This window comes from Rhodamnia argentea, chromosome 9 (assembly GCF_020921035.1).
Source record: "Rhodamnia argentea isolate NSW1041297 chromosome 9, ASM2092103v1, whole genome shotgun sequence".
NCBI lineage: Eukaryota > Viridiplantae > Streptophyta > Magnoliopsida > Myrtales > Myrtaceae > Rhodamnia > Rhodamnia argentea.
The window spans coordinates 25,689,236-25,715,530 of NC_063158.1; the positions used below are offsets into that span (position 1 = coordinate 25,689,236).

At 40.0% G+C, this 26,295-nt stretch overlaps 5 protein-coding genes across 7 annotated transcripts; 2 read left to right on the top strand and 3 right to left on the bottom strand.

Annotated features, from left to right (window-relative positions):
- Nucleotides 1-1,575: 1,575 nt before the first annotated feature.
- LOC115742978 (disease resistance protein L6-like) lies at nucleotides 1,576-6,872 on the top strand. 2 transcript variants are annotated; one of them, XM_048285304.1, is made up of 6 exons: nucleotides 1,576-2,206; nucleotides 2,746-3,856; nucleotides 4,011-4,295; nucleotides 4,380-6,017; nucleotides 6,212-6,276; nucleotides 6,307-6,872. In XM_048285304.1, exons 1-6 carry the CDS (start codon nucleotides 1,719-1,721, stop codon nucleotides 6,659-6,661), a joined length of 3,942 nt encoding a protein of 1,313 aa, XP_048141261.1. In that variant the 5' UTR covers nucleotides 1,576-1,718; the 3' UTR covers nucleotides 6,662-6,872. The 2 variants fall into 2 exon arrangements, with proteins under 2 accessions (XP_048141261.1, XP_048141262.1); XM_048285305.1 differs by having other exon boundaries at nucleotides 2,746-2,944.
- A 2,451-nt stretch (nucleotides 6,873-9,323) lies between these two features.
- LOC115742981 (acyl-CoA--sterol O-acyltransferase 1-like) lies at nucleotides 9,324-11,741 on the bottom strand. Its single transcript, XM_030677553.2, has one exon. The coding sequence runs from the start codon at nucleotides 10,800-10,802 to the stop codon at nucleotides 9,705-9,707; it is 1,098 nt and encodes a 365-aa protein (XP_030533413.1). The 5' UTR covers nucleotides 10,803-11,741; the 3' UTR covers nucleotides 9,324-9,704.
- A 128-nt stretch (nucleotides 11,742-11,869) lies between these two features.
- LOC115742983 (rho GDP-dissociation inhibitor 1-like) lies at nucleotides 11,870-15,684 on the bottom strand. Of its 2 annotated transcripts, XM_048285536.1 has the most exons (6): nucleotides 15,139-15,684; nucleotides 14,807-15,032; nucleotides 14,637-14,703; nucleotides 13,306-13,524; nucleotides 13,100-13,224; nucleotides 11,870-12,383 (listed from the first exon to the last, which is right to left on the bottom strand). In XM_048285536.1, exons 2-6 carry the CDS (start codon nucleotides 15,020-15,022, stop codon nucleotides 12,303-12,305), a joined length of 708 nt encoding a protein of 235 aa, XP_048141493.1. In that variant the 5' UTR covers nucleotides 15,023-15,032; nucleotides 15,139-15,684; the 3' UTR covers nucleotides 11,870-12,302. The 2 variants fall into 2 exon arrangements, with proteins under 2 accessions (XP_048141493.1, XP_030533415.1); XM_030677555.2 differs by having other exon boundaries at nucleotides 14,807-15,684.
- A 4,063-nt stretch (nucleotides 15,685-19,747) lies between these two features.
- Nucleotides 19,748-21,306, bottom strand: LOC115742982. The gene is made up of 5 exons (XM_030677554.2): nucleotides 20,866-21,306; nucleotides 20,526-20,637; nucleotides 20,357-20,435; nucleotides 20,201-20,252; nucleotides 19,748-20,090 (listed from the first exon to the last, which is right to left on the bottom strand). The coding sequence occupies exons 1-5, from the start codon at nucleotides 21,265-21,267 to the stop codon at nucleotides 19,944-19,946; spliced, it is 792 nt and encodes a 263-aa protein (XP_030533414.1). The 5' UTR covers nucleotides 21,268-21,306; the 3' UTR covers nucleotides 19,748-19,943.
- A 1,476-nt stretch (nucleotides 21,307-22,782) lies between these two features.
- On the top strand, nucleotides 22,783-25,849 carry LOC115742984 (ER membrane protein complex subunit 3). Its single transcript, XM_030677557.2, has 8 exons — nucleotides 22,783-23,010; nucleotides 23,154-23,247; nucleotides 23,771-23,890; nucleotides 23,973-24,021; nucleotides 24,181-24,280; nucleotides 24,360-24,421; nucleotides 24,515-24,573; nucleotides 25,491-25,849. The coding sequence occupies exons 1-8, from the start codon at nucleotides 22,859-22,861 to the stop codon at nucleotides 25,593-25,595; spliced, it is 741 nt and encodes a 246-aa protein (XP_030533417.1). The 5' UTR covers nucleotides 22,783-22,858; the 3' UTR covers nucleotides 25,596-25,849.
- The last annotated feature ends 446 nt before the right edge of the window (nucleotides 25,850-26,295 follow it).

Consider the following 26,295-nt stretch of genomic DNA (forward strand, 5'->3'; position numbering starts at 1 on the left):
AAGATTCATTCCTAGGTTGTCAAATAAAAAAGAAAAGCATTGGACAAGTAAAACATCATTTTATCTCACTTCCTATTCTTTCTAAAATTGAGATAAATTAAACAAGTAATTTGTCCATTTTAGCAATGCTAACTAGCAATCCCCATACATAATTTATTCTGTCCGCTGAAAAAAATAAGGTTTAATACCACTAAAAATCTCAAACTGATATACATGTGACAAATTTACCTCAAATTTTTTTTTACCACCAAAAACCTTAAACTGGCACATTTATGATAAATTTACCCTAAACTAAATTTTTTTACCATAAAAAATCTTAAACTAATATACCAATAACAAATTTACCCTCTGTTAAATTGGGTTAATGTCATGAAAAATTCAAAATTGATATACTTGTGACAAACAAATGATAAAAATCCCGAAATGATACACCCGTGAACTGTTACGTGCCATCTAACTCAGCAATTTGACACTTAAATTTATGAAAAACTAACTGAGGGTAAATTTATCTTATGTGCATCAATTTGAAAATTCGTAAGTATCCGATGGTGTTGGCATGTACCAATAGGTTATCTGACAATCCAATGAAAAGTCCTACTGTCTTTAAGCCTTACCTTTAGAAATCCATCAAATGCGGGAAATTTTTCTAGTTTTTCCTAGCTTGCGTTGTGTCCGCCACTATTTAGCCACATTTTCACTCTTCTTTCTCTCATCAACCAATAGCATTTGATTTCATGGTCGTCGCCCTAAAATATTAGAATTTCTGCTCCAACCATTTGATGTAACAAGCAAACTACTCCATTATTTTCAGATGACGAGTCTGACGCGGCCTCGTTCTGCGACTTTCTGCTTCGACCCTCTTTATATTCATACACCAGAAAAGTTGCCTGGAAAACTTGTATGAATTGTGGAGGTTTGATCCCTCGGCTTCCGCGCATCGCATGGCATAATCATCGTTCTTTCCACCCGTTCACACATGGGGCTTGCAACTGGATGCGCGGCAGTTGACTTGAATTATATAAGATGGATAGATGGGAATGGTGAAGAGGGTTGAGGGAGAGTAGCCTCTGATTTCTTGGCCAGTTTCCGTGTATCTCGTCTAGTTCATCTCCCCTCGAGATTTTAGGATTACACTCCTCCTCTATTGTCATATTGTCAACTAGTATTCGTTTTTTTTTTTTTCTTATTGTAATTATCCATAATATTGGTTATTTACTAACCAAAATTACTAACTTACTAATTTAATGGAATTCTTACGAATTTCTAATACGCTAGGCAAGTTAGCAAAATTTCAAAAAAAGTTGGTAAATATTTTACAAAAAGTACTTGAAAATTTTGAAAGAAATTGAGAAATGAATCAAGCGCGGGAAAGTTCTCATATTTCTCCCCTCTGCCGGCCACTTTGTTTAGCCACGTCTTTTTTTTAAATTTTTTTTCTTAACTCATCAACCGATAGCATTTGATTTTATGGTCGTCCTCGTAAGAAATTACGACTTTCTGTCGCAACCATTTTCGCATTGACCCATGGCACTTTCATTGGATTCCTTTCCACATTCTCTGCTCGATTATTTCCTCATGACGTGTTGACGCGGCCTCTCCCTCCATCTCGTCGACCCACAGCGGTTGATTGGTTTTCCTATATCTACTCCCTAGTTTCCCCACAACGTGCACCTTTCTCTGCGAAAAGACAGATCTGCTAAGCTGAGCAAACTATTGCAATGGCGAGCTCAGATGCGCCGTCCGGATGCGAGTATCAAGTGTTCCTCAGCTTCAGAGGACCCGATACTCGCACTGGATTCACCGACGTCCTCTTTCACAGCTTGACTAGTGCTGGAATCCGTGTTTTTCGGGACGACGAAGAGCTCCGTGTCGGTGAAAGGATCGATGGATCACTTTGGCGAGCGATCGACAACTCCAGAATCTACATACCCATCTTCTCTCGGACCTACGCTTCGAGCCAATGGTGCCTGCGTGAGCTCACACAGATTGTGGTAAACACCTTTAAATCGGAAGGTACTAAAGAAATCCTACCTATTTTCTTCGACGTGAATCCAGACGATGTTAAGCTGAAGACTCCATTGTATCGAGATGCCGTACTCAATCTGGAGCACGAGAAGAAGTTGAGCCCTGAGCAAGTAAATGCGTGGAGAGAAGCTCTCATGGAGGTTGATGCGATCAAGGGATGGGAAGTGAAGAAGTACAAAGGGTAAGCTTGTTTCCCTAACTTTCCTCAATTATAAATGTAAAAGTTCCAGTATGATTGAGTGGTCTTTTAGAATAATAACTTCAAATAAATACTTTGATTGTGGGCAGCGGGAGGAAAAAGAGTGGGATAATGAAACTGCATGCACGTTCCTCTCTAATCGTTTGATCTTTCCGCTACGTTGAAAATTTCTTCTCTTATCATACAGAATGTTTAACTTTCTTTTTTTTTTTTAACAATAATGTTTAACTTCTATAGTCGTTGCTCGAACATAAATAATAAAATGTCAATTTCAAATGCAAATATATGTCTTAACTCTATTTTGCACGAGTGTTATTGACATCATCGTGAGATCGCTAATCTCATGACATGGGGAACGCGTTGCCAAAGTACAATAAACAATATGTTAAGGATTGAGGTTAAGGTTCCATTGTCTTTCCGATTATTGTGTAGTATTTCCGGTTCTTGAATAACATCACTTCTAGCTAGGAAATTGTGACGTCGCTTTTTTCCTTCATTAAATTGGTTTTGCGTTGTGGCAGCCACGGCGAATTGATCAATTTGGTGGTTGAGGAAGTCGTGAAAAAGCTAAAGACAAAACATAGATCGGTGACGGAACATTTAGTTGGAATTGATGATCGAGTAGTGGCAGTGAGCAAATTATTGGATGTCAACTCTGGTGGGGTGCGGCTCGTTCAAATTTATGGGATGGGGGGTATCGGTAAAACGACTCTCGCCAAGGTCGTTTTCAACCAACTCTCTTCTGATTTTGGAAAGTATTGTTGTTTCCTTGAAGATGTTCGAGCGAAGTCATCAAGAGATGTTGACTTAATTGAGTTGCAAAAAAAGTTATTATCCGAAATCGGCCATCCCGCTGGAACAAGGAGCATTGATGAAATTAATTATGGGATGAAGAGGATCGAAGAAGTACTTCACAATAAGAAGGTCCTCCTAGTACTTGATGATGTTGATAACTACGAACAAGTGGAGAAATTTGTAGGAAAGAGTCCTTTATATTCAGGATCTAGGATATTGATTACAACCAGAAATAAAGATGTTTTGCAAATCCATAGACCGAAGGAGTATCAGATGTTAGAATATGAAATGGAGTTGATGAGTAGTGATCATGCTTTTCAGCTTTTTAGTAAGCATGCATTTGACAGAGACTCTCCTTCAGATGAGTACAAGGAACTATCCAGGGAAATCGTATATGCTACAGGGAGACTTCCATTGGCTCTTGAAGTAATTGGCTCGCTCCTCTACAACAAGAAAAAGCAAGAACAGTGGAAAAAGACATTGAAGGAGTTAAGAAGAGCACCGCATGATGGTGTTTTCGGAAAGTTGAGGATCAGCTATGATGCCTTAAGCTTCGAGCAACAACAAATTTTTCTCGATATCGCATGCTTTTTCATTGGCGAGAATAGGGCGAATGCAATTTACATGTGGGAAGACTGTGAACTTCTCCAAGACGATGGGGTCGATGTCCTCCATAGCATGTGTTTGATAAAAATTGTAGAGAACAAGTTCTGGATGCACGATCAACTCAGAGATTTTGGAAGAGAAATTGTTCGTAAAGAAAATCATATGAATCCTGAAAAGCGTAGTAGGTTATGGATCCACAAGGACATCGTTGACACAATAACCACAAAAAAGGTGAAGTGCCTTAGGTGGAAACCAATAGTTTCTCTACCAAAAAGTCATATACGCTGCAATATGATGCTCTTTTTTGTTCCTTCTTTTTCCCATTTTAATCCTTTCCTCTGAAATTCAATACTGAATGCCTCTCCTTTTGTTCTCTCATTTGCAGAAGAAGAAGAATGTTCAAACACTGGATATTGATCTGCGCAGAAGTCGTGTTAAGGACATTAAGAGTGAAGAGATTGGAAGGTTTGAAAATCTAAGGTGCCTCAAATTAAATGGGGGAACCTTTGTTGGTAACTTAGCGGTTTGTCTTACCAAATTAAGATGGATTTTTTGGAGTCATCCTCCTCGAATGTCTAACTCAACCAATGTGCACTTCAAGAATGTGGTCGTTCTTCGAATTTCTTATCATGACTTCATGGATGATTCCAAGCTACAAAGCTTAATCGAGGTGCGTATATGCTTATTTATATCCTATTTTCTTTGAAATAATATTTGCCCGTTCGTCCATTAAATGTTGCATTCTTTTTGACAGACGGCAATAAAACTGAAGGTTCTTTCCGTTGAAAGTTGTCCCAGAATAACCAAAACACCAAAATTCTCTGGATATCTTAACTTGGAGAGGCTTACTTTCACCAACTGTTCCAATCTGAGGAGAATTGACGATTCTATTGGGAAGTTGAAGTGTTTGATTAAACTAAAGATTGACATGTGCAATCATCTTGAAGATTTGCCCGAAGAACTAGGAGACCTAGTGAATCTGGAGCACTTTTTCGTAAAGGGTTTAGAGGTAAAGAAACTTCCGGATTCCATATGGAAGTTGAAATCATTACGTAAGTTGCGCTTTTTTGGCATTAAAAATTTTTATTTAACAAGTTTCTGGGAGTTACCTAGTGCTATCAGAATGCTTCAGAACCTGGAAGTGCTTATAATCAATACTAGTAATTTAGGAGGTCAACTTCCTTCTGAAATCGGAAGTTTGCCCTCTCTAAAAATCCTCGACCTATCGTTTACTAGTGTCAGTGGAGTTCCAAAGACCGTTGGCATGCTTCCTCGCCTGCAAAGATTGGAGTTGAGGCTATGTAATGAGATTCAGGAGTTGCCAGCGCTCCCAACAAGTTTAACCCATCTACTAGCATCATCTATATCGTTGCGGGTGGTCCCGGATCTCTCAAACTTGGCTAATTTGGTTGAGTTGAATCTAAATGAAGAAGGAGGAAGAGGATGTTGCACCGGTGAGTTACGGGGGTTTGGAAGATTATCCAAACTGACAAAATTGAGCTTAGGACTTTGCAATGTCCCTGCTACCGAGCTGGCTTCCCTTCATCTGCTAAAGGAACTTCATTTGTTTGGGCTGGACCAGGAAACCTTTCCGCAACTTCCCTTGTCTCTTCAAAAGCTAAGCCTTAACAACTTCAATTCAGCTGCGTCAATCTTTCCGAACCTGAGAGATTTGTTATCCTTAGAGCTGTATAATTGTCCTATGCAAGAATTTCAGCTCGATGGGCTTCAACTTCCACATCTCAGGGATTTCACGGTGCAATGCTGCGGACGCCTCAAGAGATTCAGGCTATCAAACATGACGAAGCTGACATGTTTTGCGGTGAGGGCTTGTCCAAAGCTGGCAGAGATCCAATTTTCTTGGCCATTCGAGTTACTGGAGCATCTGTGTCTTTCAGGGTGTGAGTCTTTGGAAAGGCTGGTTTATGTTGGGGAAGCAGCGGATGATGACGACGAGTCTGTTAAGGAGATGATTACTTGTGAAGGGAGACTAGTCCTCGCATCGGAAGCCTTGAGAAAGTTGCGAGTTTTCGAGCTGGCAGCTTGCCATAAGATTCTCGAGATTCACGTTGTGGGTACGTCGGAATCATGGGAAGTCTTCCACGTTTGGAATCATCCTCTGCTGCAAGGCATTCGGGGTTTACCAAACTTGAAGAACCTGCGTTCTTTATCAGCTCACTTCTGTGCGGGCCTAGAGGTTGTCGAGGGGCTCGACGAGCTGGAGTTTTTGAACCTGTTAAGTGTTAGAGGTTGCCAATCTTTGGAAAGGTTGATCGACAAATCAACCACCAGATTGCCAAATGATTGCCACTTAGATATCTCAGGTTGCGAAAAATTACGCGAGGCTAGGAGAGGATTCGAGGGCTCCGTAACGTATTTCAAGCATCATAAGGTGACAGTCTAGACCATTCTCTCTCTCTTTTCTCTGGTGTCATGACACAACCATCCACAAACATGAATTCAACTTTTAAGTAATATATAGAATGGCTCAGAGCTTCTAATTAAGTAGGAGGTGTGTTCCAAAAGCACCTCTCGAATACTTTTATTTAAGATTTTACAGTTCGATTAAAAGCCCACTTCAAACAGGAGCAGCAACAGGAATTAAAGCCGAGTAGGGGAGTGTCGCTCCAACCGGTTCAGGAGCAGGAACAGGAACAGGAACAGGAACTGGAACTGGAACTGGAACTGGAAAGTCACTTACATCAGGAACAAGAACGGGAACAGGAATTAGAGCCGAGTGGGAGAGTGACGTCCCAACCGGAACAGGAACAAGAACAGGAAAGCCACTTACATGAGGAACAGGAACGAGAAGAGGAACAGGAAAGCCACTTGAAACAGGAACAGCAACAAGAAAGTCACTCCAAACAGGAACAGGAACAGGAACTAAAGCAGAGGAGAAGGCCGGGGGGAGTGTCGTTCAAATGCCCGAGCTTCACCAGTTCGAGCCTCTGCTGCTTCCATGATGGGAACCGGAGAGGCCCCTCCTTCAAAGAAGTCAGAGGACGCTCGCCATCAAGTCACAAGGAAGATGGCTGAAAGCAGAGGTAGAGATTACGGAAACACTCGAAAATGCAATGGAGGGCATTCGTTTCTTTAATTCGTCTTTGCCTTTAGGCTCGGGCTTTGGGCTCCCAACCAATATGTCACTTAAATGAATGTGGACTTTCTTCAATTGTCCAACAATGGCTTCATAGAGGATTGGAAACTACAGAGCTTAATCAAGGCATCCATGCTTTTTTCTCTTCTACTTAACTAGTATGAGATGGTTCGTTCGACGAATTGTGTTGTGGCATTCATTTGTTTAATGATGGAGATGAAATTGATAGTTCTTTTTCTCGTACGTCGCAGCCTGCGACTTCTTTGGATGCTCAACTTTAGAGAGGCTTACTTTCCAACATTGTCTCAGCTTAAGGAAAATTGACAGCTTTATTGGAAGTTAATGTATCCAATCAATTTGACTGTGAATGTTCGCCCAAAGAAATCGGAGGCCTCGTGAATCTTCAGTGCTTGGCTTTAGGATGGTGTTGTTGAGTGAAGAAAATACTAGATTCCACATGAAAGTTGAAGTCGTTGGGTAAGTTGCAGTTTTTGACCGAGTACTTCGAATCAAATTCATCTCCAAACATTGCATGGCAGTTGCCTAGTGCAGCGGAAATGCTTGAAGTCGCGACTCGAAATTTGAAAAGCCAACTTCCATCTAGAATGGGAAGCGTCCCCTTTCCAAGGATCCTATGCTTGTCGTTCTCGTACCCTTGTGTCAGTGAAGTTCCAAAAATAGTTGGCATGCTTACTTGCCGTAAACACTTGAGATAGAAGAACGTGATGAGATTCAAGAACTGCCAACGCTTTCTAGCAAGTTTAAGTAATCGACAATTGTCATCTAAATCGTTTGCAAGACGTCCCAAATCTCTCGAATTTGACTAATTTGGTTCAGTTGGACCTGTATGATGGCTCTAGTTGGAGATAAGGAAGCAAAATTCACCAGTGACATACGGTGGATTACAAGGTTATCCAGACTGATGAGCTTGAAACTTCCCAACGTCCCTGCTCCCACTGAGTTGGTTTCCTTTTCTCAGTTAAAGGAACTTCGTCTGTCTTGTTTGGACCTGCAAACACTCGCGCAACTTCCGCCATCTCTGCTAATTTAAGCCTTGACAACTTCAATGCAACTGGGTCACTCTCATCCAATCTAGAAAATTTTGTCAAGCATAGGGCTCTCCCAGTCTCAATTGCAAGGAATTCAACTCAACAGGCTTCGACTTCAAAATTTAACAGAGTTGGTTCTGAAAAGCTGTGAACCTCCTGAGATATTGTTGCCCACAGCTAGTTGAGACGAGACCCAACTTGCCGAGCTGTGTGAATCATTGGAGGCATTTTCTATCATCTGGTGCGAGTCCTTGGAAAGGTTTAGCTTTCACGGGTGAAGTAGAGTCTGCTAATGAGTTGATTATTTGTGAAGGAAGATAAGTTTTCTGTCGAGAGTTTTAAATAAGCTTAAAAAGTTTCAACCTTAGGGGTTGCCCGAAGATACTCCAAATTCAAGTACTAGGTACAGCATTTGACCCAAAAAAAAAAACGTATTTCGTACAGCAGAATCAGGGAAGGGTCTGACTTCTCGGATTGTTTTCCGGACTTCTACCCTTTCGGCATGCCGAAAATAACTGATCAACGGAAAATACTTTCCGGTCAACGAAATGTTCCTGCATAAAATTAGGAAAGTGAATTAATAAATTTAAATAGATGAAAATACTTTTCAAAAATGCGCCTATCGAATTATTTGAGTAAATTGAAATCGTCTGTAAATTTATTTTGATAGTACCTTTGGCTCAAGTGAAGGTAGGAATACCAGGAAACATATGGCATGCAAAGACATCATATCTCTGATCGTCTCAAGGCAAATTGTTGCTTTAAAAAGGAAAGCTCCCTCAGGATCTGCCTTGAAACGTCCTTTTCCCACAAGCCATCTGGGCTTTTTGGATTCGAAAAAGACTAGTCCTTATGCTTAAATCGAGCAAATTTCTTTCTCAACAATGCCTGTGGCAGTAATCTTTCTGAGAAAGTTGATGATTAGATTGTTCGCTGGAGACTTTTAGAGGAAGGGTGGATTAAACTGAACACGGATAGGTCAGTTGCTCGAAACCCTGGTCCGGCATGAGGTGGGGGCGCCTTGCAGAGCACCTCGGCCATTGGGTTTCGGGCTTTTACAGGTTTTGAGGAACCACCACAACTCCCCGACGGCGGAATTGTGAGCTCTTAGAGATGGTTTAAGAATTGCTCTGCATTGTCATGTATCCCATTCACGTTGATCTTCGATGCAAAAAAATATCCTTGTGGACATGTTTCTGGTTAATACTAATTGTAATGAGAATCTGAAACTGCTCTTTTCGGAACGCAGGACTATCCTCGGGAGCTTTATCCGATACCGGATGAAGCACGTACCCAGAGAGGCAAATCAGCACCCCGATTTCACGGTGAAGAAGGGCCACTTGGAATAGGATAATCTCAGCATCTTAGAACAATCTCCATCAGACATTTTGAAGCTGCTGGAGCGTGACTGTTTAAGTCATCCCTTAGTTTCTGCACTTTCACGACCACTGGGTCCTATTTTATGCACCTGATATGATACCATATTGTGCTTGCAGTGAGACGGACCGTCGCTAATCAATACAGACAACCAAACATCTGCTGCCAAAAAAAGAGAAACAATCCCTAGTTCCCATGGATGCAAATCAATTAGCAACTCCTGGGCTTCTGGCAGTAGCACAATGCATTAAAAATGAAAACTTTTGTACACCTCAAGATCTACGACCGGATCACGTCCTCAACCGCTTTTGGAGGACGAAGAAAAGAAGAAGAGAACGATGAAGATCATCTTGTATTGCCCAAAACAGAGATGTGAATGACAGAACAAAGAGGAAAACCGATGCCGAAACTCGCATTAAGAAATGAGGGAGACCTTATTCCGAATAATTACCGCCCATTTTCTCCCATCAAATACAGGCAATGAATGTCTCCTTGGTAATATTCCCAATCCCAACTCTCTCATTAGTTAGAGTCATGACATTCTGTATTAACACGTTCACTGGATCTGAGACACCACAGCACGACAGACGTCCTTAATGAGCGCGCCTACAGCCTCATACTCTTCCACTGCCTTCTTGACAACACCATCCCTCAGGAGTTGCGGGAAAAACAGCCAAGATCCGGTCACCATCACGAATGTCACTGTCGCCAGACCCGTCAAAGCCCTCGGCAACTGCCACTTCGCGCCGCACTTCCTTTTCACCACCACCTCGATCACCAGACACGCCCCGTGGAGCATGAAAAATGACATGACCTCCCAAGTGGGCTTCACCCGCCCCAGGTGGAAAAACATCAGCTCATGCATGAGCCCCGACACCAGGAAGGCAGCCATCACAGCCGGCGCCGCCGCCCACTTACGACCGACAGCCGCCAACGCAGCTCTGTGGATCGGTTCGTATACAGTCAATCGCAGGATGTTGGTGACCATGAGGTTCCACCGCTTCCCCCAGAAGTCTTGAAGTGAAGACGAGAGGTACGGATCACGGAACTGCGGCTCCAGCTCCATTCCGAAGCCTGCTCGAGCTGCCGCTTGTATGGAGGATAAGATCAGATCAAGGGCAAGGTATAGGTGGCAGCAATAGACTAACAAGATCAGGTTTGGATGGAAATGGTCGCCATAGTCATATAAACGTAATAGCATCACAAAAAGCAAAGCTTTTGTGGGATAGTTGAGCAGCAAGATACTTTCAGGTCTAATGTTTTCAGGATTCTGAGGGGGGTGTGTGTGATCTTTGGTGTTGTGTGTCCTCTCTGGGGATTCTTTGGGCGAGTGCTTCTGGATCTTGATGGGTAGGCAAGCGATGGCCAAGAAGCGTGGAAGAGAGATGGGAGGATCTGAAGATAAAGGCCCTTTGCCGAAGGCGAAGAGGAGGAGCTTGGAGTTGCCAAGCCATGAAAGGATGAAGCTAGTTTGGCCTATAAGATTCACAGCAGAGAGATTGAGAGGAAGATACAGGAAGAGAGCCACAACAGGTAGTATCGCCAAGAATCTTGTGGCCCCTTTTGGGATGATCCTGCCCACTATGTAGCAATAGCACAGAGACATCAAAGCTGTGATGCATACCTTGGAGAAGTTGCACATCTCTCCTTCCATCTTGTCTCTCTTTCTCTCTCTGTCTTCCCCTGTTCCTTAATTTTCTGCTATTCGGTCTTTCGATCTCTTCGCTGCATCAGCCGAAGGTGATATAGCTCTGCACGAGTTTTGACAGTCAAAACGTTGACAAGAGAAGGTAAGCTGTGTCTCCCAATAAGCAAGATGCCGGAAGCTGCTTCCCTGCTTTTAATTATTGTTTCCCCCCATCTGAGCCTGCTTAAATGTACCTTATTTTTTTTGTTCAGGAATCCGAAATGAGCGGCATTTTTATTCAATTTTATGACCTCGTGCTTGGCTTTCCCTGCGATGAACTGGCAATTTTCTATGTTGCATCAACGAAACCTTGAGCATGCCATGTGCGTCTGCTTTTGTAATATAGCCGAGGACGCGGTGGAGAATGGCCAAACTAACAATCTCTTCTCCCTTGATAGTCCTTAGAAAAAAAATTCGTGCTGCTAATACTGAAATTTGAGATCAGACATAGAAAGACAGAAGACTAATCCACTCTGAGTCTGAACTGAGCTGTTGCAGATTTTGGGCTGTTTTTATAGACAGACAAGATTTCAGAACAGACTCAACCGAGATAGCCCTTGCACATTGCAGTTGTACAAATACAATAGCAAGATTTGATTTGAGCAGAACAAAAGAATGGAATTGTCATCATTTTCTGTAAAGGCAGGCACGGCCATTTGGCCATTCCCTCTCTTTGTTTCTTCTAGTAAAATTACTGCTTTCAGATTGTACCTTCATTTCTTGGCTCTCCCAATACTTCTTCCCAGGAACATATTCTTGGATTCTCATATTCTTTCTTGTTACAGACAAACACAGATGCTAAGATACTCATTCCCGTCCATCCAGCATCGTTTCATCATATGAGTCATACCGGTTTTCTCTCCTCATCACAAACTATCTCCTTTCCAAGAGTGAAAAAGGCTATTTCGGAATCCCAGAATATGCAGCAAACAGGTTCCAAACTAGCAAATGCCAACCATACACAAATTATCAAATGGCAACTAAAATAAAGGATAAACGGGGCGAGAGAAAGGGAGACAGACACAAAAGCAGCGTCACCAACAAATTTGAGCAACTTCATTAATGTGAAGGAATCAAATACAAGTAGCTTGATAGGGCCTTTACTTCACCACTTCCTTGCGCACAGATTCAGCCAAAAGATACCAAAAGATATAGATGACGAAAACATACATTGCTCTTGACAACTAGTTCTTATGATCACAGTACTCGTTAAGACCGAGAGACAGAGACACAGAAAACGCTCAGATGCACCACTTCCAAATTACTCATAAGGAACAGCAGCTTCTTTCTTCAATCCTAGTTTCTTCATGCCAATAAAATTTCGAACAAATATCTTCTCTCGAATTGTCTAGATGACCATCCAGGACAAAACTCAAGATAAGTTACACAGCAATGGTAATACATCAGATATATCAACCTGCGAAGCAAGTAAGACCGGGGCCATGCTTGATAGAGTTGGGGAGCACTTCACAAAGTTGAATTCCAGTCTTTTCGGATGTCAAAAGTGTAGTTGATCTCGAGGTAACACTTGTTGTCATCATCAACAAACTAGAGATCAAAATAAAAGCAGAAAGGAAATTGGTAAAAACAACAAAGCGCAGCAGGAATCATTGGTGAGAGGATAATTACAGTGATTTTTTTATTTAGCGATCAAGTTTTCAACCCATAAAAACTTGCATTAATCATCAATTTTGGAGCTAATGACCAAGTAATGTTTCTTTCCTACAGATCGATCCTGGTGACAAGAATGAATGCAAGGCTGCTGTCAACCTGTGACTCAAAAAAAGCAGGTTTTAAATGTTGAAGGCCAAAGTCATGCCTCTTCTGGATGACTAGATATCTGAACGAACAAAGTTGATCTAATTGTTGCACAATTCTTTGTGCTCCATAACCTATATACATTTAAATTCCCTTATCCCAGACATGATGTTTGAATTAAAAGAAATGCTTTATAATTATCTGTGAACCATGATTTATGAAAATGCATGCAAAGCAACTTAGCAATCGCAATACAGGAAGGAGCTGCACAAGTTGACTATTGAAATTTGAAATTGCACGTAGTAAACTGACAAGCTGTCATCCACTCAAGTGAATTACAGTCTCAGAAATTTTCAGATTTTAAAGAAGTCTAATAGTGTGTGCCAAGATGCTCCATCACTTAAGAAATTTAGCACCCATAATGTAAGACCCTCCATCATCTTTTAACATAACTCATATTGCGGGTGAAATTATAACGAGGGAGAAGTGGAAGCAGCTGAACTAACCTTACTTTTGGCTGTATACGATCCTCTAGCAAACATGCCAGACGGTGTCGTATCTTCAGGCATTTCATGCGTGTAGGGCTCCTGCTGTGGACTGAAAGTTCCGATCATCTCTTTTGAGCTGTCCACTGCAAAAAGTGACAATAAAACACAGCTTAATTTACAAACCATGAAATTGCAGGGTTGAGAAAAGAGGGGACTAGCGCTACCTTTAACACCAGTTTTCCATACTGTGTTGCTGTATTTGAGACCCGACACGATGTTGTTGCTGACCTGGAAGGTGAACTTGAGGCTATAACGGCTGCCTTCTTTCAAAGTAAACCACAAGCCTTTGGGTTTTCCATTCTCAGGAATTGGCAGCAGTATATCAGGTCTACCAGGAGAAATTATTGCAAGGCTCACGATCTTGACATCTGGTTCCAGTGTTTCTACATTGTGAAGGAATGATGAAAAAAGAAAATGATCAGTGACAATTGAATTAGGATCGGCATTAGAAGAAAGGAGTTTACAATCAACAACTTAATCAAGTAATCATTCGAGCTCTGCATCAAATAAACCAGAAATACGCAGTTCCAAAGCCATCATTCAATTTGCTAAGGAAAAAGGCTGAAAGAGCATTTATCTCAAACTTGATTTCATTTTATGAAACAACACTCAGAAATATATAACAATCTCAGTAATGGCATCGATGGCAAATTGGAACTCGAGGGAAATTTGTGCGTTCATTTAAAGATGATGACAAGCAGAAAGCCTAAAGACAAAACTCTGTACTCCACCTTCCAGTGTGGTGAGAAACAGACGCAACGGACAGTAAAGAACCAGAAATGCTCTTCAGATCAGACAGATTCCCTCAACCAAGCTCGCTTTGAAAAGCTACTTTAAAAGAGATTCTTCTTTTTCGTTCTTGTTTGTCAGCTCTCATGCGCATACTTAGTCCCGCTTTCTCAAGCAAAGACAGATCTTTCGCATTGAGACCAAAAGATTCATAACATAAACTTCCTCAGAGATCTCAGCCATCTTATGAACTTGGTGAGCTTAATTCTAGAGAGATTATAGCTTGCATATTTGCACCTTTTGAAGCATTCACACATACCTAGGGAAATCCTAAAAAGGAGACTCCTAAGAATTATCTACAAGAACCATTTTAACCTTAAGAAAGAAAAACAACTAAGCCTCATCCCATTACTTTGTTGCACTTTTTTAGCATATAAAGTGTCCTGTACGATCAAAGTACAAACATTTGTAAGTTGCAACCCGTAATTCCAGCCGTAGACAAGATAAAACCTCATTGTATACTGTGAAAAATGAAACCAGCTTACAGATCTGCTTACTTTCAACCGAATTAACCAAAATTGCACCCCCATCTATGCGCTTCGTTTCTTTAAGAAAATCACAAACTTCATAATCTAACTGTTCAGTTCTGTCAGACTTTTGTTGATTATAAATGACCCTATTCTAGTTCATTTTCACATCCCCTGTGCCAGTCCAATCAGGAAATAGTTTGTACACTTTTTTTGTCTTTGGGTGAAAAAAAAATTACCTCCGACAGAATCAAAGTCCACGCTTCCAAGAAGCTGTTCCTTCCACCTCCTCAAGCTTTCATCATCCTATATACCATTCTCAAAACATCAACATCAAAACCCATAAAACTTACACCCCAGCAACTTTCAAACACAAGGCCAAAGAGTAATATTTCTTTTTTTCTCAAACCTTATCCTTTTCAAACTGTTCCTTGAGAGTGACCTGAGGACCCAAGTCAATCTTCTTCACGTCCTCCTCTTCATCCTCCTCGGTGGCGTATACCGAGCTCTCGCTCGTGGTCCTGTGAATCTTCTCTCCTTGCAATTCATCCTCGTTCTCTTCATTCGGAGGTGTCTTCACCTCTGCATTTTCCTTGGACGTGCTGCTCTTCTCATCAAATCCCATGTTCTTGGAACTTGAAGCCACTCCAACGGCCAAAGACATCAACAGCACATCCAAAACACGAACGAAAAAATGTCCAAATGACGCACACAGGATACAATCAACCCCCGCTCACTTACCAAATCGAAAAGACAAGGAAAGGATCTGAAGTAATTGAGGGAAAACACAACGAGAACCCACCAAAATCCTTGCTTTTGCGAACGAGAAGAAAAGAAAGATGAAGAACGCCCCCAATAAAAACTCAAAAGGAGAGAAGAAAAAAGAAAAAGAAAAGATGAAAAGAGGGACTTGGGTCAAAGAATCCAAGAAAGGCAAATGCAGACCAATTAAAGAGAACCCAAGAACGCAAACACAGAGGAAAGAAGAGAGAGAGAGAGAGAGAGAAGGCAAAGAAAAAGAAGAACGGAGGGACGAGAGGAAGCGAGAGAAGGGTTGCTGTTTAGGGAAGTTCAAAGAAGGAAATGGTCATGTGGTGATGCGAAATTGCGAGCGAATGAGCTTGCAAGGAGAGAGGAAGAGAGAGACAGAGCGAGACAGAGAGAGAGATCGTGAGGGTCACTCAGCGAGGCCGAGAATGGAGGGAGGGGTCATTCCAGCCGAGACGACACGCGCACATCCACGCACGAACCAACCATCGAGTTTCGCCTTGGATTTCGCTCATCATTTTGTTTTCCCCCCCTCTTTGACTTCTTCCTCCTCTTCTTTTTTCTCGTTTCTCGAATTTTCCTTTTATTTTCCCTCTCAGTTGATTTTTCTTTCCTTTTTCCTTTTGCTTTTTATACTTCCGTAACCGGGAGCCCTAATTCTCTAAAAGCCCTCAACTTTAATTCCAATCTCAAATCTATCATGAATTTTTTTCTTAAAAAAAAATTGACTTTAGATCAAGTCACAAATCTACCCCAAACTTTCTTTTTGTCTCAGAAAAAATCACCAACTTTAGGTCATTCTCAAATCTACCCCCAACTTTTTTGTATTGAAAAAAATCCTAAAATTTAGATCCAATCTCAAATTTGTCAAGAATTTTACTTTGTCTAAGAAAATCACTAACTTTCAAGCTATTATCAAATTTAACTCGTGGTCCAATCCAAACTTGATATGACATTTTCAAATAGATAAAAAGTCCAATCATCAAAGTAATTGGGTTATAAGCACTTGACCAACATTACGTTTCAACGTGGATAATAAATACACCCCCAAAAAATTGTTGAAATTTTCCAAAATGAAACCATTATAGAATATGAAAATTGGATGGAATAACATTGATATTTGGACAGATAGGCAATAGGGGCAGATTTTTTTTTTTTTTTTTGGTCATAATAGGGGCAGATTTACTACTAGAGAAAAATTGACGATTTTGTTCTTAGACAAAAAAAAAAAGGTTCGGGATATATTTGGGATTGGATCTAAAGTTTGGAGTTTTTTCTAAAACTAAAAAAAAAAATTATGGTAGATTTGGAAATGTAAATTGAGGTTTTTCCTAATACAAAAAAATTAAAAGTAGATTTGGGACTGCACTTAAATTTTAGGATTTTTCTGAGACAAAAAAAAAAGTTCAAGGTAGATTAGAGACTAAACCTAAAGTTAAGGATTTTTTTAGGGAATTATGTCTATTTCCAAATGGCTCAAATGTTTTTTTTTTTTTTTACCCTTTTGCTGTTCTGAAAATTTTAGTTTCTTTTAAATATGTTCAAAATACAAACTAACCACATGATTTACTAAATAAGCAGCTTATCCATGTCATTAAAAAACTTGTAAGTTGGAAAAAACCATTATGAATAAATAAGTGTGTCAAGTACTTTTTAATTATGCGAATGTAATATAACTTTTCAATTTTTAGTAATTCCATTGTAAAAAATAAGTATCTTTTTAAGTAACACTTACCGTTACTAACTTTGATATAAAAAAAAGAGCGATACATCTACACCATACTAGAATTAGGTATTTAATATATGTGGGTAAATTTTTCTATGCTATCGACCAGTTTTCATAAGAAGTGTCTTCAATTAACAAGCAATGCTTCCAAACAAAGCCTAAAAGTTATTTGTCACATGGAAACATACATAATAACCACGTGATTTACTATAATAAGTTGTTGTCATTAAGAACCTTAGACTTAGAAAAGTAAGTATGAATATATAATATGTCACATTTTGCCCACGTTTTAGTACTTGTTATGAGAAAGTTAATTTGACTTATAAAGTATAGTAATCTCACAATCGAAAAAATAAGCTTCTTATCAATAATATTTTTCTGTGTTTCTCCATGTACTCGATAATTTTCTTATGTCAATGACTAATGATTTTTCATGTGGTCAATAACTTTTCATGGGAAAAAATAACCGCCACACTATCAGCATAATCAATAAATTCTCTGTGTGGTTCAAACAATCTTCGTAGAAGAAGTTGACAAATAATTATTTTGCGAAACATTTTCACTGTGATCGTCATTTCCATCTCAAAATATAAATATGAAAATACCGATAACTAATAATAATATTTCCATGTGATTTGCAATTTCCCATTAGGAAAAGAACCTTTCTTTCTACCAATAATTATTTTTCCAAGTTGTACAGACTTATGTTATGTGTTCACGAGACAAACATTTATCCTGTCATATCCCTTGGAATTATCTTCTCACATGCCACAGCATTTTTTGTCACATCGAGGGTTTTGGTGGTACTCTATTCAATTCACCAGCCAGCTCCTACGCATGTTTCTCATGAAATCATTAGCACATGGAGTGGTTTTTAATATTAAAATCCAATCAAATGGGCCACCATGAACAATTGAAAAATTTCCTAGTAGCTAAGGGCGTGGATGACTACACTTACTGAAGTAGAATTGCTGTTCTCAAAGTACTTTTAGGTAAAAATAAATTTAGTTACGCAACTTCACTTTTCTACTTATAAAGCTTTTTTTTTTTCAAAAGTAGTTTTAGAGCCATTTGAAAAAGTAAAAAAAAAAATTATTTCTCTCCAAAATTTAAAATAATAAAAAGACAATCAATGCCCAATCTCTCGACGTCAATCTCTCTCCCTCAATCAACTTATGCTCGGAAGCAGAAATAGAAAAATCAATTTCGGCCATAAGTTAATTTTTAGAGCAGAAGTGTTGGCATGCACATCCTTAGAATAGCCATTTTGTTGATAAAACAAGAAGCTTTTTGTTTTTTTCGGATTCATGTTAAGAAGCAGGTGAATATAAGAAACTCTTATCTCAAGTTGTTAATGGGATGATCGTCATCGATCAAAATAAAACTATCTTGGCATGCTTGTTGCAATTTTCCGGTTCTTCTGTTGACGACTTGGGGGCACGGCCCTAATCAGCCAGCTATCCGGAGGGAAACTAGTACAATAGCTCACCAAAATGGAGCTCATTAAAACATAAGATTTACCGGCCGTGAATTGAGCTTGTAAGCATCAGTTTATAAGTCGAAAGTATGACAACTTCCTTATTGTTGTGTCAATGTTATGGAGTTCGAATTAATCCTTTTTTGCATGTTTATATCATCTGTTAATAATAAGAATCTGCAGGTTTTTTCTTTTTTGGCCCAAAGAGGGTTTAGTCTCCACCAGATTCGTGAGCCACGCCCCCTTTAGCAACTACCATCATCAAGTGCCTTCATTTAATAATGGGTTAGGCCATCTAATCAGCTAAAATCAAGAGAGGATGTATTCACTCTCTCAATCTCCAACTTTATTAATGTATGGCGAATAGAAAATCTTGAGCCATCAAAATTTAGGCTAATAGTTAACCTGTCAAATAAGCCATCAATAGCCCTTTGTAAAGTCTCATGGTGGTTGTGCGAACCGAAAGTAATTAATTCCGATGGAGAGAGATAGAGAGAAAGAGACAGAGCTATCGCAACGCCTGTGCCAGCGGAAGCTCTTGCAATCCAGCCGATGTCGAGCCAGAGCCTCTAATGTTCACCGCCGCGACGCCTCGCTATTGGATTCTCAAAGCAACGTCATTTGACATGTTCGATTGCATTGCTAGGAGACAGAAAACAATCAAAATGGTCATGTTAGTTGCTAAAGACCATAAATTTGACAGCATAATTTTTTACAATGAGGAAAATTCCAACATCGAATGGTACTTATTTAATGTTTTAGTATTTCTAATACACTTAACTGAAATTATAACTTTGTATCGTCAACTTTAGATGAATAAATTCTTTATAGCTTTTATATTGAAATAATTTCTCTTGCCGCTCACCAATTGAAAGATTGGATGACTTTATAGTAAGGTCCTAGATTAGCAGCTCATCTTCCTTAATTATTACCGGATTTCAACCCAACAAGTGCAATAGATGCTTGCTGTAGACAGGTGCTTTTCCATGATTGTTGACCCAACTCAAAGCCTCCGAGGGAGTTGGGAGGGTTCCATAATCAAGGGAAGCTCATCATTAATCATCACTGATAATCCCAAAATGGAAGAAAAATGATTCCAGCGTTGTCAATCACAGGGTTAAAAGAGAATGAGTTATCTCAACTAAATTCGCCCACCCGAAGTGCCTTTAATTCGGGGAACGATGGAGTAACTTTTTCTTTTTGATCATGAAGTAAATGATCCTTGAATTTATATGTATTAGTCAATATCGGTATCCCTATACTTTTATTGCATTCTTGAAATTTCAAAGTACAGTACGATGTGGTCCTTCCATTACGTGTGTATGGGCGGATTTTACTAAATTGAGAACAATGTTTCATTAAGATGTCAATTTTGTCATTTGTCCAAACTTTTATCCCATTAAGAAGCTTACTGTATAAATATTTAACCTAGAAACTATGCATAAAGTAGTTAGTTTTCCATTATTGTCCCTTGTGCCCCTGAAATTTGAGACAACACTTCCTTCTTATACAATGGGAAAGGCGAATGAACAAGAAAGAGAGAAAATTTGAGAATCTATCTTTTTTCGCCTCGGTCTACTGGATCTTCAGAAGCAATACAAAAATTGCTGCCAGAGAAAGCAGAACAAGCAAAACTATGAACCCTGCCCTCTTTGATTTACTCTTGGAAGGCATGTAGGAACTCATCTTCTCCAACATGCTTATCAGAAATCCCATCATTTTCTGCATAAAACAAGGCAAGGCAGCATTCAGAAAAAGTGAAAAATAGGATTAAGACATGACATATACATTTGCAAAGACATATGTCCCATGATAACTTGTAGAACTCATACCAGTCTGAAGAGTTCCATGTGAGGAAATGATTCCATGAACATCTCTACATTCCTAAAAAATAGTAAACCAACAATAATAAACCTTATAAGAAAAGTATAAATAAAAAAAAAGAATGAGACACAGAAAGCACTGATAACTTAACTCCAGCTTCTCACCTTATTAACACTCTTCCTTGGTATATCTGGCATATATGGAAGCTGAAACCTTTTCCTAAAGGCACAGTTTCCTTCCATTCTGCTTATATGTTCATGAAGCAGGGTATGAGCTCCCAAGTCATATTTGAAGGCAAGTATCTCAACCGGTAGGACCTAATTAAGGGCATACCTAGCTTCCACGCGACGCCGATGCTCATTCCATCGTGTGTGGTCGGTTGCACCACGAACTCGATGTTATTCCCCAAGGTCTTGATAAGATTTGAGAAAAATGCCAGAACTTGCTGCAACAAATATGAATAATGCGAACAATTTCCACTAGGAATCCAATCTGGAGATGAATTCACCACCAGAACAAGTGCCATTTCTAACACACAGATTTTTCATTCTTATATAATAGAAACTGGAAATGGGCATTAGCTCTTGTTATGAAGTGAAGGAGATGATTCAATACAGCCGTGAACTTTGAAGTATATTTCATGTGCCTTTTAATACCAAGCTTTGGGATTTACCTTCTTCCCTTGGAACGCCTGGCAAAATGGGATGAAATTACAGACGCATCGGCATTCATCTCCAAGAATATCCGATAGTTCCCGGAGATTTTTGTTCTGTATTGCCGTATAAAGCTTGAGGACGGCTTCAAGAGCCCGGTGATCCTCCTCGTTTCCCAAAGACGATGAATTGGTAGCGGTTAATGGCTTTAACAGCAGGCCCTTCTTCCTCCTGAAATGCCATGATTCATATGAAATTGTGGATGGACGATAACAAGGAATCGAGTCATGAGATGGTGTGAGAGGATCGCTATGAATGTGAAGGCCATGGAAATGACTTGGTTGAGGGACCCATGGATGGGAGCTTAAAATTACTTTTCTGCAGCACAGCTTGGCAGAGAGAGGGTGTGTTATTAAACCCATTTTCAGGTGGAAAGAAGATCATGGAATGATCCTTAAAACAGCAAAAGAAAGAGTAAGGAATCTGCAGAATGATTGAATATGGAACTGAGGGTGATTCTATAAGAAAAGAATGAAGCATCTTCACTGTGCATCAGTGACAAGCTATGGATCTTCCCTTTCTCTGTGCTGAAGCTAAAAAACACTACTTTAGCCTTCCAACATTCTGTTGTCATGAATTTTTTTCCCTTTTAACTTGCATCAAACTACAAACTACAGATCTGCATCTCTTTTCAACTATAAAACCTTGAAAAATCGTCAACTGAAATCACGAATAAGGTTTGTTTCCAATCCGACAGTAATCGAAACTCGCAGGTTGTTGATGTGCTGATCAGCTGGCACGATGGTCCATGACCTCATTACAACAACCTTGCCCCGCATGGAGGTAGATTTGATCATGATGCTAACATGTCTGTCAAGGGGGGTCAGAAAAGGAATTAAATGAGAGAATCAACCATCGAGCCGAAGCGAACAACCTATGCCAAACAATTCGGTTTTGGCGGGTTCATATGAAAACCAATTCATAATTAAGATGTTGTCAAAAAAAAAAAAAAAAAAAGGGCACTTAGGGCCTCCAATGAAGTATTTGTCGTGACTTGAAAATTGTCGTCTTGTAGTGATGCATTGAAAGAAGAATTAAGCTCCTAAGAATTGTACCAGGTTATTGCCGAGTGCCCTTCATATGCTCGTGAATATTTCTTCGGAAAAGGAAACTCTTCATCAAAAGGTGGAGCTCAGTGCCAATATATATATATTGGATCACTGAAATATCAATTTTTTTTAAAAATGATTATTTTGTTGCCAATTCCGGTGAACTTCGGCGGAAATCATACGTGGTTCTCCGAAGGATCTAGTCAGCCAAAAAAAAAAATCAATAAAAAGATCCATGTAATATTAAAAAATTAAAAATAAACTAAAAAACTAAAAACAATTAAATAAATAAATATATAAAAGAAGTTGTAGCAGGAGGTTATTTTTCAGTTTATTTTTAATTTATAAAAATTAACTTATTCTTAAGTTTAAAAGTTCACGTGGACACCATGTGGCTTGAATTTTAAAACAAAAAATTACCACGTAAGTGATCGTTTATTAGTTGGCTAGAATTTCTCGCCGTTGACACTTAAATGATCGTTTTTTTCTCCAATTTGACACTTAAGTGATTCAAAGAAAATATTAATACTAAAGTGAGCACCGTATGCAAATTGGCATTCCACGGGTGTCCTTTTGCCGAATCTTTTCTGGCAACTCTTATCTTTTGGGTTTCGCACATTTTTTTTTTTTTTACGTGTATTCACCTCTTATAGAGTAAATTAAACGAAAGTCTGGCCCAAAGTTATCATTCTTTGGATGGATGACGGGCCAAGAAATTTTGAAGCTTAGTTAATCATGGGCCGGTCGGGCCGAAACAAAAATCGGCCCAGGCCAAGCCCAGATCTGTTGCCTCTCGAGCACCCACTCGCTTCTTCGTTCCTTGTTGCATACTCGGTAGTCAAAACACGAGCCAAGGAGGAAGAGAGAGAGAGAGAGAGAGAGAGAACGAGCGAGCGAGAGAGAGATGGCGGAGGATCTGGTGCTAGACACGGCGATCAGAGACTGGGTGCTGATACCGCTCTCGGTAGTGATGGTGCTCATCGGAGTCCTTCGCTACTTCGTCTCCAAGCTCATGCGCTCCTCGCAAAACCCCGACGCCAAGCTCGTCAAGGAAGGGTCTGTTTCTCCTCCCTCTCTCTCGCGCGCTATCAGTTGCATTGTTTCCGATCAGTTGGCTGTGAATACGTAGTCCCTAGGACCTGAGATTGTATTGGGTCCGACTGATTTTGGTTGAATTTTCGTTGGTGCGGATCTTGTAGGCAGGTGATTGTTAGGGCTCGGAACTTGCGTGCCGCGGCTAATTTCATACCTCCCAAGTCGTTCCGTGCTCGAAGGTTTTACTACAGCAACGAGGTCTGTGTGAAATTTTTGGCCATGTCATCTCTTGGATTTGTTTTGTGAAACTCCTTCCTATGTAGGTGCAATTTCTTGTGACTAGATCGCGTCCGATAATGTTCAATTGAGCAAATTTAGCTTTTGCGAGCTCAGCTTGTCGGGACTTGCAACTTCTTCTCTGCATTACGCACTTAATCCCTTGCACTCGTTCCTGCTCCGGCTGGTTTTCATCTTTGATCAATAAAAAAACTGATATTGACGATCCTAATTTGCAGTTGGTCTAATGATTGGCTCTTAAGTTTGCCTCTACAAATGCTGGGTCATCTAATTTAAGTATATTTGTATGGTTGATGAAATTTGATGGCCTTGACTGTCACAGCTAGTGTTTTTCCACTGCACTGGGGTCTCCACTCTTCTTCTTTTAGGTTTTTTGAACATTAAAATGACCCGTGCTTGACACATTGTTGAGTGATATTTTCAGTTGACTGCATTTTACTAATTATGCTTGTGGCTTATTGCATGTATTTCTTTGGTGGGGCAGGAAAATGGACTTCTATTTGTGCCAAAGGGCCAGGCTCAGAATGCTCAAGCTCAAATGTTTTCTGATCCGAATATGGCTATGGATATGATGAAGAAGAACCTGTCTATGATCATACCCCAGGTATTGCAAGTTACTACTCTGGATTTCTGGTTTGGTTCCTGGAACCAGATGATTGTCTAATGGTTGCGCCTCTTTTATCCAGACTCTGACTTTTGCTTGGGTCAACTTTTTCTTCTCCGGTTTTGTAGCAGGTCCATTCTTTTCCCTTAGCTTCGAATGTAGCAATTGCCAAATTGGGTTCTACTATCTTTGCTAGTTGTTCTTCATACTGTTCTGTGCATGTGGGTATGAATTTTTTCCTGGCTGATATTACTCTGCTATGAATGACTGAATTGTTCTTCTTTACCCAGCCAAAATTCCCTTTCCACTCACTCAAAGGTTTAGGGGAATGTTGCAAAATGGGATTGATTTGAGTACTGTCGATGTTAGCTACGTGAGCAGTCGCTCGTGGTATGTTTATTGTTTTTATATATGTAAATACTTTTGTCTCGTGTGTTGTGTATTTAATAATTCTGTTTCTTTCTATCAGGTACTTTCTCAACCTTTTTGGGCTAAGAGGTCTATTTAGTCTCATTTTGGGAGAAGAAAATGGTTAGCATTAGTCCAATGACATTCTTTTTGGACTATGTTTTGGGTTCTAATCATAATACTGTCAAATATGCTTATGTGATTTTTTTGTTGCAGCTACTGATGATACGCAGCGTATGATGCAGATGACTGGCTTTGGCTTCGACCCAAGCAAGGTAATTACCCAAATGCGCTTTCTTGCTTCTTTGTTGAACATTAGTTCTTAGATGTGTGCCACTGCTATTCTCTGCCTTTTTCCTCTTCAATTATAATCTACTTGATCAGCATCTTTGACAGTGAATGTGATCCTATGCTCTACATCTTTTGTGGCAAAATTATTTCTATGACAGCATATCCATCAGCCTCTATGGTGGTTCAGCTAGATTTCTGTTTTCATCCTTTAGTGCTGAGGGGCTGCAAGTTTGTGTTGACTGGCTTCTGCTTTGGCAGTAGCTATTCATAGTTTGATGTGCTGATAATAGTTGCGGTGGCATTTTGATGGTGTTGCTTTTTGCTCCTCATTCATCGAGTATTTAGCGGGGTATTTGGCCACAATTCACTCCTCATTCATTTCCTCTCTGATAAATGATGCTTTGTTGTGGAAGGAGGGGGAGGGGGAGGGGGAGGGGAAGGGAAGTAGGGGGTGGGTGTGGAAAATTGGATACTTTTAAAAAAGATTGAAGGTTAGGAAGGAAATTCAAAATTTCCATTATATTGTCTTTCCCCTTGGCTTCCAATCAAAGCCTGATTCTCACATCTCATGATGTTGTCATGTCTTTTGTGAATTTGTGTAAATTTGTTTCTCTTGTGCACCTGGTCTTTTCTCTTTTGTGGCCAAGTCATCCTTTCTTTTCTTTTTCTTTTTGGGTGGAGGAGAAAATTGGATTTGCATGCTTGCTTTTTGGCTGATATAGATATTAGTAGTGTCCACTTCAAGATATAAAGTGTGATTTCCAAAAGTTGTGCGAAACTTTAACGCTGGTTATGGTATAGCGTATAATTTTACCAACTTGAAAATAGGACTTTTGCACGTCCATTAACATGCGTGATGAATACTTGCTTATATCTGGCCCTTTTCATTGCTGTGTTTCAGAGCCTGGGTGCTGAGAAAGACGGCCTTGACATAGTGCAGCATGACTGGACGATGCCCAAGTTTGAGCGTCGTGCTGAATCTGTATTGAGGAAGCTTGTCCGCTGAGTAATGCCTGTATCCGCAATGTTTTTCTACTTCGTCGGCCGTCATCCCGTTCTTGATTTTAGCAAAAATGTATCGGCCAGCTGCGAAGTCTGCTTCATGGATGATAGCAAATAGTGGCAACAACCTTGGTAGTGGTCTGTTCTAAGATTTCTGTTCTTTAATATAGGAATTACACTTTGTGGTCCTAATCTTTTTCGAAATCCCTGTTTCGAATGATGTATTATTGGGTTCTCAACAGTTCTGCTACGGATTAGTCAACGATGGTCTTCTTTCTTTTGCAATTTCAGATATAGAAATTAGAAATCTTATGAAGCACCCATGAGTGATCTCTTTTAAAAGAAGTCAATTGTTAAGTACAATCTCTCTCTCTCTCTCTCTCTCTCTCTCTCTCTCTCTCTCTCTGTGGACCACCAGATGAGGAACTGATCGATGTGAATTGAAACTCTAGAAGCATATGTGGAATTGATTCATTAAGGACGATGACCGACAATCTCTTTTTCATTATAGCGGGATCTTCGGATGAGCAATTTTGCTGCACAATCCGGTATCAAAAGGCCTACAATCTCTGAGACTAGCAACGGACACTGGGAAAGCCAAGTTGGCTCGATTAGAGCGCGAAATGGGAGAAAGATACTTGCACAACGCGCGCTTTGCTCGCACTATTTACCTAAAGCAAAGCGGCCACAGACAAAGCAAAGTT